The following is a 12,876-nucleotide window of genomic DNA, read 5'->3' on the forward strand; positions in this document are numbered from 1 at the left end:
TGAAATTTTCCATGCTTGCTTTTTGCTTCAGATTGAATTCTCTTTCTGAAAATATTTTATCCATTTCTGAGAATGAAGTGAAGGGTTTCAGCACCTGCTTTTGGAGCAGGAGTTTGAATTTGACTGGGGGATGATTCAGAGAAATACCTTTTTCTGTCCTTCTGAAAGCCCACCCAGATTTGTCCAAATTATAAGCCTCTGAAAACCACCATTTGCCTATGCTCAGTAGAACTTTTTAGTGGCTTGTAGCTGAAACTCTGAACATTTTAATTGCACTGAACTTGCTCCAAGGCCTCGTTCCACTAACTGGTAAGGGAATCCTATGCTTTTCACAGCCCTTATTGAGTAAGATTTTGTGCACTTTCTTGAGGTGGCGAGCAATAACATTTTCTCCATTGTGTGGATGGGATAACTGAAAAGTTGCACCAGGACACAACTGACAGAGCTAGGAATAGATAGCCGCTCTCTAATGTGACAAACCCTACCCTTCCACTTTGCTATGCTGATTTTCAGAATGAATGTGACAAATCTGTCTTTCTAATCACTAAAACACACTCCCCTTCCAAGCCAAAAATAGAACCCAGGAGTTTGGATTCCCACCTTTCCTCTACTACAGGGGTAGGCAGCCTATGGCACACGTGCCAAAGGTGGCACACGAGCTGATTTTCAGTGGCACTGACACTGCCCGGGTCCTGGCCACCGGTCCGGGGGGCTCTGCATTTTAATTTAATTTTAAATGAAGCTTCTTAAACATTTTAAAAACCTTATTTACTTTACATACAACAATAGTTTAGTTATATATTATAGACTTATAGAAAGAGACCTTCTAAAAACGTTAAAATGTATTACTGGCACGTGAAACCTTAAATTAGAGTGAATAAATGAAGACTTGGCACACCACTTCTGAAAGGTTGCCGACCCCTGCTCTACTATATAGCAACTAGTTGAGTAAGCCACTGTCTCCCTCTTGTGGTTGGTCCACAGAGAGAGTAACAGCCTACTATTGTTACCAGCTACTCCATTAGCTCAACTGATAAGTTCACGTTGTGGATCTAAAAGTCCTAGCTTTCAACCCTGTTGATGAGACAAGCAAAGGGCATGCTCTACCTTCCTTCTCTTCAGCCTTCACATCTCTGAAGTGTTCTAATATTAAGCATATGTTTTCCATTAACTTCATTTACACGTAATTAACCTAATCCTTGGAGTTTACAGGTTTCAGAAACTTGTAGTAGAAAGTTAACATATCTATCGCATCTTATTCATCATTTAGCCAAGCTATACATTTGTTTAAAAACATTTCATTCTTATGGAAGGTGTTGTAATGCTGTCCCTGAGTGATTTCTGTAGAAGCAGCAGCCTTCAGGTTTGACTGGGAGGTTCTAGTGACTTTACAGTTTACTTCTAGAGGCCTCCTTTTTTAGATCCATGTCAGCCAGGCGTTAAACTGGAAAAGGATGTCATATTCTTCTGAGCTGTTCCCACTTGCGGTGCTGTAATGGTATGCCTCTGCTGGACTTCATGGACTCTCAAGCCTTGCTCCCTTAATAGGGATACCATTTGCAGTAGACTGTTCATATAGTCATGAAGCGATCATCCTTCCCCTTTCTTGCGGGCCTCAATCAGTAGTGAAATGGTTAAGTATTGACCTTGTAAATCGTTTCAGTGGTGTTGTCATTGAGATGGTAGGAGTAGTTCATGCTTCTCAGAGCTAGCATTTCAGGCTGTCTGCTGACTTGGACAGACACAACTGCATTGGTGTCACAGGGCGAGCTGGCCCTTTGAGTGTTGGGGCTCAGCTGCACTTGTGCCACACTTGACTTGCTTCCCCATGTGACAGAAAAGAGCAAAGTCATGTCACAGGTGGGTCATGTGGCTAAACCAGGCCTGCTTGGGATGGGGACTGAGAACAGCCTGTGGGAGAGCCAGGCAGGGAAGAATTCCAGGGAGAACATCCATGGGAGTCAGTGCTCTATAAAGGAGTGGGAGAGCAGCCAATAAGTCTGAGGGAGCGTAGGAAGAGGCCCTGGGAAGGAGAAATGGGGCAGGCTGAGGCAAGGGGTGAAGAATGGGTGGACAGAGAGACGGAGCAGAGCCCCTGAGGGGCTAGAGCTGAACCCAGGGAAAGAGCGGTGTTGAAAGCAAAGGCAGATGCTTAGGAAGGAAGAGATGTGCCTGGTTTAGGACTGGAGCAGAGACTCGCTTTGACACAGCAGAAGGCATGGTAAGGGAACAGCCTGCATTTAAAGTACAGCTACCCGTTCGTAAATTAGAATAGTTCAGCAGCCTTACTAAAAACCAGACTTTAACCACAAAAGTCAGTCTCTGGTTTTAAAGTAAAATAAATCTCTCTTCCCCTATACTGATGCCCATCAGCGTAGTTGGAGCACCTCCAAAGACTACAAATGACATGTCTCTTCCTTTCCTGTTGATAGGAGGGCAGGCTTGGCTTTTATCGTAGAATGGTGGTACGAGTAAAGATATTGCATGAAAGCTTGAATAGAAAGGTGGGTTTTGCATTTGCTTCTGAATGCTGCGAGGTTAGCGGTCATTCTTATCTGGTAACGAGTTGCATAGGTTTGGAACTCAGTCTTGGGTCAGATGTTGGAGCGTGTTCAATCGTTCCATGATTTTCAATCAAAAATAATGATTTCACTAGTTCTTTAACCATACTTCTTGCCATTCAAGTAGCTGGAATATTTTCTTTGAGCCATGAGTAGAGCATATCACTTCCTGTGCAATATTGAGCCCTGTGTCCAGATATGCTGTATATATATATTTTTGAATATACGTTTTTACTAATACAGTCGCTTCCGAAGGCTTGTGGAAGTCACTGTTTCACACGCTGGCTATCTGATCTTTTCCACAGACACAGCACCCTGTTTGACAAGGGTAGTATAAAATGTCAGCAATTTCTTGAGGAGAGACTTCCATGTTCTCAGCACCAGAACTATTTCCCAAGTATACTGGGGGATATTTTTTAGTGACTTGAGAAGAGAACTGGGAGTCAGGACTCCAGGTTTTTATTCCTGCCTCTACCATTTTCTTGCTGTGAAACCTTGGGCTCCTCCACTCTTCTCCTCCCCCTTCCCACCCACTCCCAGTATATCAGCTTTCTCGCTTATAAATGGGTAAAATACTTAACTACCTCACAGGAGTATTATGAAGTTTAATATCTGAAAAGTGTTTTGAGATCTTCAGATAAAATGTTTTGTAGAATGTAGAATATTTATTAACCTGATACCAAGCAAGGTTCTCAAAATAATCTCTATTTAAATGTGTAGCCACGCTGCCTGCCCTTCAGAGAATGTGCTGTCATCTTAAATAAACCAAAGATAGTTGAGCTGCTGGACTGGTTGTCAGTGTCCCCAGTTCATCCTATGCATTTAGATATATATGAAGACTGCAGAATGAGTGTATGGTTAGTTCTGAATATGTGCGTATTTTATTTTACCTTGCACCTTTTATCTTGATAGTATGGCAACTGCCAACCGCATTAGAATTGTTAACGTTTACCTCTACTATGCTCCATGAATTCCTGGATAGTAATGAGGACCTCTGGGAAAATCATGAACTTACAGTGTACTCCTGAAGCCAAGTGTCTAGACAGCAGATGGTGTGGATAACGTTAGCCTCCCAGGCTAGTCAAATTTCATTATGGCCTAAGATAAGGATAAACCACAACTATTCAAATAGGCTCCCTTCTCTGAATTACCTCTGCCATTGCACAGGGAAAGGAGGACTTGGAAAAAGCTGAATAGGAGTTGAAAGCTCTTTGATGACCCACTACCTGTGAATCACTTCTTAGAAAGTCTTGGTAGTGATTGTTATGCTAAACTTCTGGCACACATGAAAATAGTGAAGATGAATTGGCTTCACGGTACCTTGTATTTGGTTTGTCAGCTGCTAACTAACTTCCAAGCTGTCTGCAAAAGTGCTTGGACATTCCAACAATATCATTCCTTTGAAAGAGGGGGTTTGGAGTGGAGAAGTTGGTAGCTTCTTTCCGGTAGCTTCCTTAACAAGAAAGCCCAATGTGCTTGAGATAACACAAGCGACAAAGGCATTTAAGCTTGTAAAGAAAAAAATCTGAGCTAAGTTAGGTCTCAGAAGGTCTGGTTTTTATTTGTTTAAGTAGCAGTGCCGGCTTATGATCCTGGTGCCAGCTATTCTATTCAAATGCAGCCCCAGCCAAAGCTGCTATGTCTAGTGTGTAGAGTTTGGAGAAGGTGTGCAGATATCTCCTAATAGGTGCCTTGCCTTTTCAGTGGACACCTGTACCTTCTTGTTCTGCCCACAGACCTAATTTAATCTTCTTTGGACAGACTTCATTTTGAGATAAATAATGGAATACATTATTAAACCAACTAATGATAGTGGAGCAATAGACTTTTCCTTGGTCCTGCAGTATGCCATAAAAAGGGAGTCTGACTTCCTAAAACAGGAAGTGCAATACACATAAAACTGGCTCTAAGGACATAGAGTTTATGGACAATTTTCTCTGGGGGAGAAGGAAAGGCAGAAGAGAAAAACATACTGGTAGTTGTGAAAATCAAACACTTTTTAAAAAACGTAGTCCTACATTTATAAATCTTGTCTAGTCTATTATTAGAAATGTTTCCGATATACTCCAGTAGGTGGAACTCTAAGCACAGTTATTTTTTAGTTCAGCATCTGTATTCGGCTATTTTAGGGAGTTTGTATAATGCACATCATTTACATGATACAATAACTTTATCCAAGGAAATAGGACAACCTGTCATTTTATTTACTTGATAGACCATAATGATGCCTATTGTGTAATGCTATATAAAAGTGAGGTTGGATGACTCTAGTTAGGTAATAGAATACAGAGCATTTTATCTAGTAAGTTACTTGTTCAGATCTGAGGCAGGTTAGTATTTAACAAGATCAATGTTTTCTGTTGGTTGTACTTTTTGAGGTATGAGATGAAATAGTGACATCAGTTTACTTTTTCCTGGGCACATCCATATCATAGTTACCATACTTTTGGTAGGCTTAGCAGAGAGATCAAGGATTGAAGGTACCTGAAAACTGAACTTCTCTGTTACTGCTGGAGGTGGTACATCCAGATCATGGGCATGAAAAGAGACAATGGCAGTACAGTGTATTATTCCATTGATGCCTCCAGAGATGTGCCTGGTCTGTTGACAAAGATTTAAGGCTTCAAGGCTGTCAGTTTAGTACATTTTATGAAAACTAATCAAGAGCTAAAGCCAAAAACGTGTTATGCCCCAGTGTAGTTTCTAACATGATTGATCTATTTGCTTTGTGCTGAGTCTGAGCCCACATCAACTGACTTGGGCTTGCAAGGTTCGGGCTGCAGGGCTAAGAATAGCAGTGTAGACTTTCCCGCTGGGGCTCGGGCTCAGAGTCCTTGCTCCAGCCCGAGTGGGAATATCGACACCGCTATTTTTAGTTCTGCAGTTCAATTCTTGTGAACCCAAGTCACTTCACTGGGCTCTGAGACTCTGTCACAGTGTAGACACACCCTTAGTCCCAGGTAGTATATAACTGATTCAAGTGCATCATATAAGCCTCTGGAACAAAGCGTCTTGTTTAAGTAAGGGTCTGGGTGTATTCTGTTGATTTTGTAGTATGTTCTCCTGGCAAAGAGGAACAACTTACCAGTACCTCCCTGAAGCAAAGGACGGCCCAGTTTATGGACTAGTTGGCAACAGAGATTGATCCTTGTTTGTTCCTGATCCATTGAACCAGACACTTGCCTGTGGACAAAGACACTTTTTGTTGGTTGGTTGTGAAAGAACACTGAGTAAAATCTCTTGTGTGTGTGCACTTCATCTGGTGTGGTGATCATTTGTTAGGTCTGGGATCAGCCAACTGAAATGCTCTCTGATCTGCCTGAGCCTCATTTATATGCCCAAATACTCCACAACACAATTTCTACTATAAAGTTGAAGATTTTCTTCTGAGTAGGTTTTTGCAAGGCTAGATGAGACTTGTCGATGTTTTTATTTAAAAGATACATCTCCTTTAAGACTCCAGGTTACTCTCATGACCTTGTGCAATGTTGGGTCTATACAGATTCTGCAAGTTGGAAAGAGTCAAATGAAGGAACTTTAGAATGATTTAAATGGAATTCTAAAATACTTTAAAACACGGAAAGGCATCTTAACATCTGACTTAACTCTTTGACTTAATTCTTGGTCACTTTTCATTAGATTTACACAGTATTTTCTAAAAAAAGAACAGGAGTACTTGTGGCACCTTAGAGACTAACAAATTTATTAGAGCATAAGCTTTCGTGGGCTACAACCCACTTCTTCGGATGCATATAGAGTGAAACATATATTGAGGAGATATATATACACACATATACAGAGAGCATGAACAGGTGGGAGTTGTCTTACCAACTCTAGTCTTAATACAGTTTTATACTATAACCATGCCCCGTTTCCTTTTTATTTTGAACATGTTACTCTGAAATATTTACAGAAATATAACACATATGAGAGCTTTTGATACTAGAAACATTAGGTTTTTATTTCAAATGAAATGAAAACTTTAACTGTAAAAAATTAAAATGGAGGTGATAACATCACAGTTCTTTCTGCCTAATAGGAGACAAGTTATAAGAGTATTTTTATGGCACATATACCATTTGTTATATGTCAGCTGAATGTTCTGTTGACTTCACAACCGTTTTTTTAAGAAGGTGGTGTCTGAATAAAGAAAGTTTGGGAATTCAGTAGTTGGTGGTTTCTTGTTCTAACTGTAGTAAACATGAAAGCTCCTGTTCAATGCTGCAGTTGTATGAAGAGAGTTTAGGGATTATCAACTATCAGTATATGAACGTACCTAAACCAACATGCCTTAAATCAAAGGGAGTGATAGGAAAGAAGCAACTGAATGGGCCAAGGTCACAAATAGTTTTTTTTGTTTTGTTTTTTAGAGTAAAGTATAAACATTGTCAAGAGTTAGGATGACCAGACAGCAAGTGTGAAAAATCGGGACGGAGGTGTGTGTGTGGGGGGTAATAGGAGCCTATATAAGAAAAAGACCCAAAAATGGGACTGTCCCTATAAAATCGGGACATCTGGTCACCCTATCAAGAGTTAAGTAACGTGGTAGAAGGTGTTATGGTAAGATTGCAGAAAAACAGTTTCTTTAGATGCTTCAAAGTCAAATATGCCATTGAATGGAACTTTGTCTATTGAAATGGAAGAGCAGAACACAGTTTGATTGTGCAAGTGAAATATTTCCTTTGCCATTATCAACAGAACATAGCCACCATGGTACCTTAAATCCCTGTCCTGGGTTTCCAGTGGTTCTTACATTACTCATGTAGGAGCAATGAGTTTTTTCATCAACAACCCAAAAGGCAGGGTTCACCTGGTGATTATTGCATAAAAGCAACAGAATGCGATACCTGAACTTGATAAATTGTATCCTTCCTTTATGCTAACCTCACCTTCATTATAGCACAAAATGGGCAATTTAAAGAAATTAAAGTTAATTAAATATAGAAAAGTTTTTCAAACACAATTTGTGAAATTTTATTGCTGATGGAGAGACTCCCCTAGGGTGCAGTAGTCTGTCCATTGAATAAACCAAGAACCCTCCCTTATGTCTCAATAAGTGCCAAGTCAGCTCTGGGGCTAATTAATCAAAACAAATTTACAATTACGCTTATGAAATAGGACTAATTATATAGCCTGGCAGGGAAAAAGTGCTGAAGGAAGGACAAACCTTGAGAGGAAAGTCTGAGGCTCCCAGTATTGGCCCATAAAGTACAATTAAGTGATAATTGCAGAGGTCATGCTGCACCTCATTATTATTGTAGCTGATTTTACTAATATTGGTAAATGCAAACACTTGCTTTTTGAGTAACTAGAATTTGTTGTACACTTTTATGAAAATTCATAGCTAAGGCACAGTGGCTGTTGTAGGAATAAGTTAATACCCATCTGTCATAGCTGAACAAATATTTTAACTTATAAATGAGGCTCAATGTATTTTAAGGGCTAAATAAGTTTTGATCATGTTTAATGTTTACTTTTATGTTTTACTACTTGTTCCTATTTTGTTTTTGTATTTTTGGCTCAGGATCTCCTTAGAGCTCATAGATTCCAAGGCCAGGAATGGACCATTGTGATCTAGTCTGATTCCTCCTAGTTAAACCAAATGAAAGTATAGGTGTATCAGTCTCATCCAATCACAATCTAGGCTAGATGTCATTTTACTTTCATTAATTTAGTCTTCTGCTTCAGTAAAATGACTTGATCATTAAATGGACAGACTAACCACACTCTCCAGATACAAAATGAAGAACCTGTTTTGCTTTCTGAACCTGACAGAAAATGGGGGGGGGGGGGGGGAATTAAATGTGTACTATAGCAATAATACAGTTTGCACTGCAGTTTTCCTCAAAACAATCCAATTCTGTTTTTGTAATTTATCCACTTGGGGGGATCAGAATTATTGCCTCAATGTCATTACCTTTCTGCATTTTAAGTAAGTGTACGACAAAGTGCCAAACTTGATTTTAAATCTCTTGGATTTGCTTAGTCTAATTTGTAATTTATTATATTCTGTTTTACAACAACAAACTAGGGGCCCTGGTCCTGCAAACACTTAAATATATGCTTAATATTATATACATAAATAGTTCCATTGATGGCATTAAACTTCTTCACTTGTGCAAAGTTAAGCTTGTGCAGAAATTTGTGGGATTTGGGCACAGGCCAGCTCCTAAATCATATATAGGCATTTTGTGGGAAGGAGGGGGGGAACCCTCTCCAAAGACTGTCATTCTGACATATCTAGATATAATATATTTTTAGAGTATTTTTCTAAGTAATAGAATCAAGTGAATATGCAATTTGTCTATTATAAATATTCATATGCAGAATTTGAATAAATTATGCCTTTCCAGAACATCATGTTCCAAAAGTTAGAAAACAAGAGAATGCAAAGATATGGTCCCTCTACCTATGCCTTACCATCAGTGTTAACATTATAAAACCAAACCACAAACCTTAGAAAAATCAAGCAATGCAGTGCTAAGGTGACAGTTCTCACACAACCTTATCTCTGACCCCTGTAGTCCCTGCCCTGAGGTGTTCTTAGGAAGGTCACAGCATCTTATGTCTCCCTTAGCATTTTTTGTCCATTTGTGTTGTCTCTGCCAATACGCAGCAAATACTTCTCAGATTGTTGATGCACAGAGCACTTTGAGGATCAATTGGACTATGAATAATTGTCTTGGTTTGGGGTTGTGTGCAGGGACAGCAAAGTACTGTGACCTTCCCAATTTCTCTTTGTATTCCTATGAGTTAAGTTATGTGATTGTGTTGTGTGGGAAGCATCACCTTAAGTCTACATTTCCTTGCAGCTTTTCTAGGTTGTTTGGGTTCTGGGACTCGAACTCTGACATTCTGGAAGAGCACAGGGCCTGTTTTGTCCCTGCAATTGTAACTCCATGTCAACAAGCATTTTAGCAAGTGAATTTACACCCTCTGTTCCTCCCTCTGCCCCCCCAGAAAGCTGAGGTAGTGAGGGAGGGCACAACTGCTGAGGAGGAGGTGCTTCCCTAGTTCTCTTCATCTGTCAGCACCTCCTCTTCTCCTGGCCTCTCCATGCCCACCCGGTGGGGTTGAGTGACCAATAGGAGAAAGGAAGCTAGTGGTGGAGGAGCTGCAAGGAGTCCAGTTACAAGCTGGATACAACACTGGGAGGGAGAGGAGCTGTGCCGTGCCTACTTCACCTCCCAGTTGAGCTAGGGAGTGGGTCGTCTGCACTCCCCTTTCCCCAGTAGTGGCAGAAAAGAGGAGCCCTGGAATCCCTTCTCATTGGGAACTGTGCAGCTGCATACCTCAGGGGTTTCCTGATAGAGGGAAAGGGCTGTATGGCTTCCCCCTTCCCTGTTCCTGGAGGAAGTGGAAGTCCTGAGTTTCTTCTCCACCTGTCACAATGAGAGTAGGTCTGTTCCTGCTGGCAACAGTGAACCTCAGGAGGGCATGTGAGGAGGCTGTGCCTGGAGGGAGGAATTTGTGGGAAGGGGAATTGGAAGTGAAATGCATTACTGAAGGGGAGGGAGAGGGGACAGTTAGTCAGACCTCTAAGGATTTTAGAGAGGTTTCAGAATCCGCTTTCAACGTCACCCATGCTGAGGAGAGCTTGCAAAGACAATGGCTCTTTGTGTCCCCATTTCATCAAAAGACAGATCCTAATAACCACTGCTAATCTAAAAACGTTACACCAAGCACAGCACTGGCCCCCAGACCTGCAGAGTCCATCCTATGTCTTCCTGGTGCCCTCCAGGACCTCTAAAGAGTGCTCCTCACTTAGAGTAGGGGGTGATTCCCAATGTAGAATCTCTGTGCAGCTTTGGAAAGCTCCTTGTATCAAATCAGCCAAAACGGTCAGTCTCCTGAAGAGCCAAAATCGCCTTCTGGTTTGGAAACTGAGGCATTGAGACTGTGAATTGACTAAAGCTAAGCCAGGAACTGAATTGAGACGTCCTGAGTCCCAGTCCAGTGTGTTAAACGCAAGGCCATCTTTCCTGCCTCTCATGGGGTGTGGAGTGGTGTTTTCCATACAGACCCCAGAGGGCGATTTCCACTACCTCTAAAAATTCTGGTTCAGATGACTTCCTGACATCACAAATGAAGTCTGGAGTAGACCACTGAACAGAATCCTCTGTCCCCCACTCACTCCATTGTTTCAGCCACAGGGACATGGGCCATATTTAATTTCTTGAACATCCTGAATTCTTTAATACACAGACTCACATCCTCTGACTACTGCTATAGGGTAATTCAGCTCTGGCACATTCAGCCATAATTTTTTGAAGTGTCTTGGGTCTTTCATATTAGAGTCCTGGGTTCTAATCCCAGCTGCTTTAGAAGTGACTCTGCAACTCCCGTTTGCAAAGCAAGCTTACATGTAAGTTGCCTCCCGCTACAGTAGGCATATGAAACAGTGGTGGTGAACAGAGCTCATACGTATCCCATAGCAACCCCGTGCAACTTTGCAGAACTAAAAATAAAATCTAATACATTTTAGGTAGTTATATTTTGGTGCTGGTTCTTGGTCCTGGACTCGAGATCTCAGCAGGGGAAGTTCAATGAAATGTTTTGTGGGTAATGCCTGTAAATCCCTCCCCTGATCTCTCTGCGAAAAAGCACTAGAAGAAAATTAAAATGTTAAATAAGTCATTTTATCTTAGGAACGCTTTGATCAAATGCCTCCAAACTTGCTCCACAAACTCTACCCCAGGCCTAGAACTAGTATGGCAGTTTTCAGTCTGATTATATATGTGGATTTTAGAGCAGTTTGAAAATTCAGCACCCCGTTGCAACCTCCCACATAACATAGTGCATCTAGAGTGAATACTGTGTGCATTGAAATGTGTACTAAAAGTTCTAACAGTAATTTCTGCTCTTCAAATAATTTTTGTTGTGACTACACAAAATACATAGTCACAATAATCAACAAAATAAAGCATAAAATGAATTACATTTATAGATAAAATGCAATGTCCTAGCAAGGAGTGATTTTGTACTGACAACTGACATAGTGGTTGAGGGAACCATAAAATCTTGGAGCTGTCAAATTGAATAGGTTTAACAGATTTCATTAATCTGGTAGAGGCTAACCTGCTTTTTTAGTGTAAATGGGATTGTTGTTTTTTGTGAAAATCACTGTTGTATCTGGACAATATGTTTCCTTGCTGTTATGAATAAAATTTGCCATACTGTCCACTGGCTGCTTTTAGGTAATGGTATGGGTAAGTGGGTGAGCAGTAAATTAGCAGATAAATCTTACAGCAAAAGTTTGAATAAACTAACTTCCATGCTTTTTTGTATTTCAGGCCAATTATAGAACATTCATTAAATGAGTCCTCTTCCCCATAGCCTGTCCAGCAAATTGGAGATCATCTTACGTTGGATATTGGGGGAGTCTAAAGAAGTCCATAATTACTTTTCAGCTGGAACTCTCTTCAGGTCTGGGAATATATTGTTTCATGGACATTGAAACAGATCTCTTTGTCAGCTGTAAGTTGTAAATTTATGTAACCATTTGTGGTCACACAAGTCAGTTCTGGTTTTGTATCAATAAAGAGTAAATAGTGTAAATCAGAGCCTTAAATTCTTCACTTTTATAGCACATTTAAGAATGTATTTTCTGGCACTTTATGGGGTTTCTTCACAAAAATCCAGATGTTTGTATGACAACAGGCAGCGTCTCACTTGTAACATTCATTAAAATATGAGCTACACCGGTGAAACTTTTCAGGGGGTTCATCAAAAGTGCTCATCACTGGTCTAACTGCTCCCATTGAAGCCAAAGGGAGTTTGATTGTTGACTTCAGTGAGAGCGCTTTTGCAAATCCTGCCTGTAATTGTTGTGATTTTAGTTCTGAGCTGAATTGCTATTGAAATCCAGGTGGTCTTATGTGTCTTACGAGCAGCCCAGAGTCCCACACCGAAAGGTGAGCGTCGTAGGATTCTTCCCATTGCTGAGCTGGGTTACAAATTTAGTTAGAGCCTGTTGCATAATCCTGTGCATTCGCTACTGTCATCTTGAAATATCTGACAGGTCACTTGCATCTCCTTCAGCATCCTTTGTTTTCAAGACGTTCTCCGTTAGCTGGAGACAGTGATCTCTGAGCATTACCCACTATGGCAGGTCTCCGACAGTTATCAGAGTGAAATAAAATGAAAGCACCTCCCATCCCCTCAGGAAAATATGGTCCATTAGTTTTTTCATTTGCCAGAAGCATCAGTTTTTAATATTTTTCCTTTCCTTTTATCTCCCAGGAATATCAATCTGCATAGATCTATTATTAATACCACAGCAAGAAGCTCAGCTTCTCAGAAATCTTTACTATAG

The 12,876-nt window shown here is 40.6% G+C and overlaps 1 protein-coding gene across 1 annotated transcript in view; it reads left to right on the top strand.

Annotated features, from left to right (window-relative positions):
• The window catches only part of CENPC (centromere protein C), a 60,231-nt gene extending 48,112 nt beyond the window's left edge, over window positions 1-12,119 (top strand). Inside the window, exon 19 of the mRNA XM_026653328.2 lies at window positions 11,855-12,119. Within this exon, the coding sequence (XP_026509113.1) occupies window positions 11,855-11,897 (43 nt within the window). The 3' untranslated portion in view covers window positions 11,898-12,119. The remainder of the gene's footprint in view (window positions 1-11,854) is intronic.
• Window positions 12,120-12,876: the final 757 nt, after the last annotated feature.

The sequence above is a fragment of the Terrapene carolina genome, unplaced genomic scaffold (genome assembly GCF_002925995.2).
Source record: "Terrapene carolina triunguis isolate 2854851 unplaced genomic scaffold, T_m_triunguis-2.0 Scaffold136, whole genome shotgun sequence".
Lineage (NCBI taxonomy): Eukaryota > Metazoa > Chordata > Testudines > Emydidae > Terrapene > Terrapene triunguis.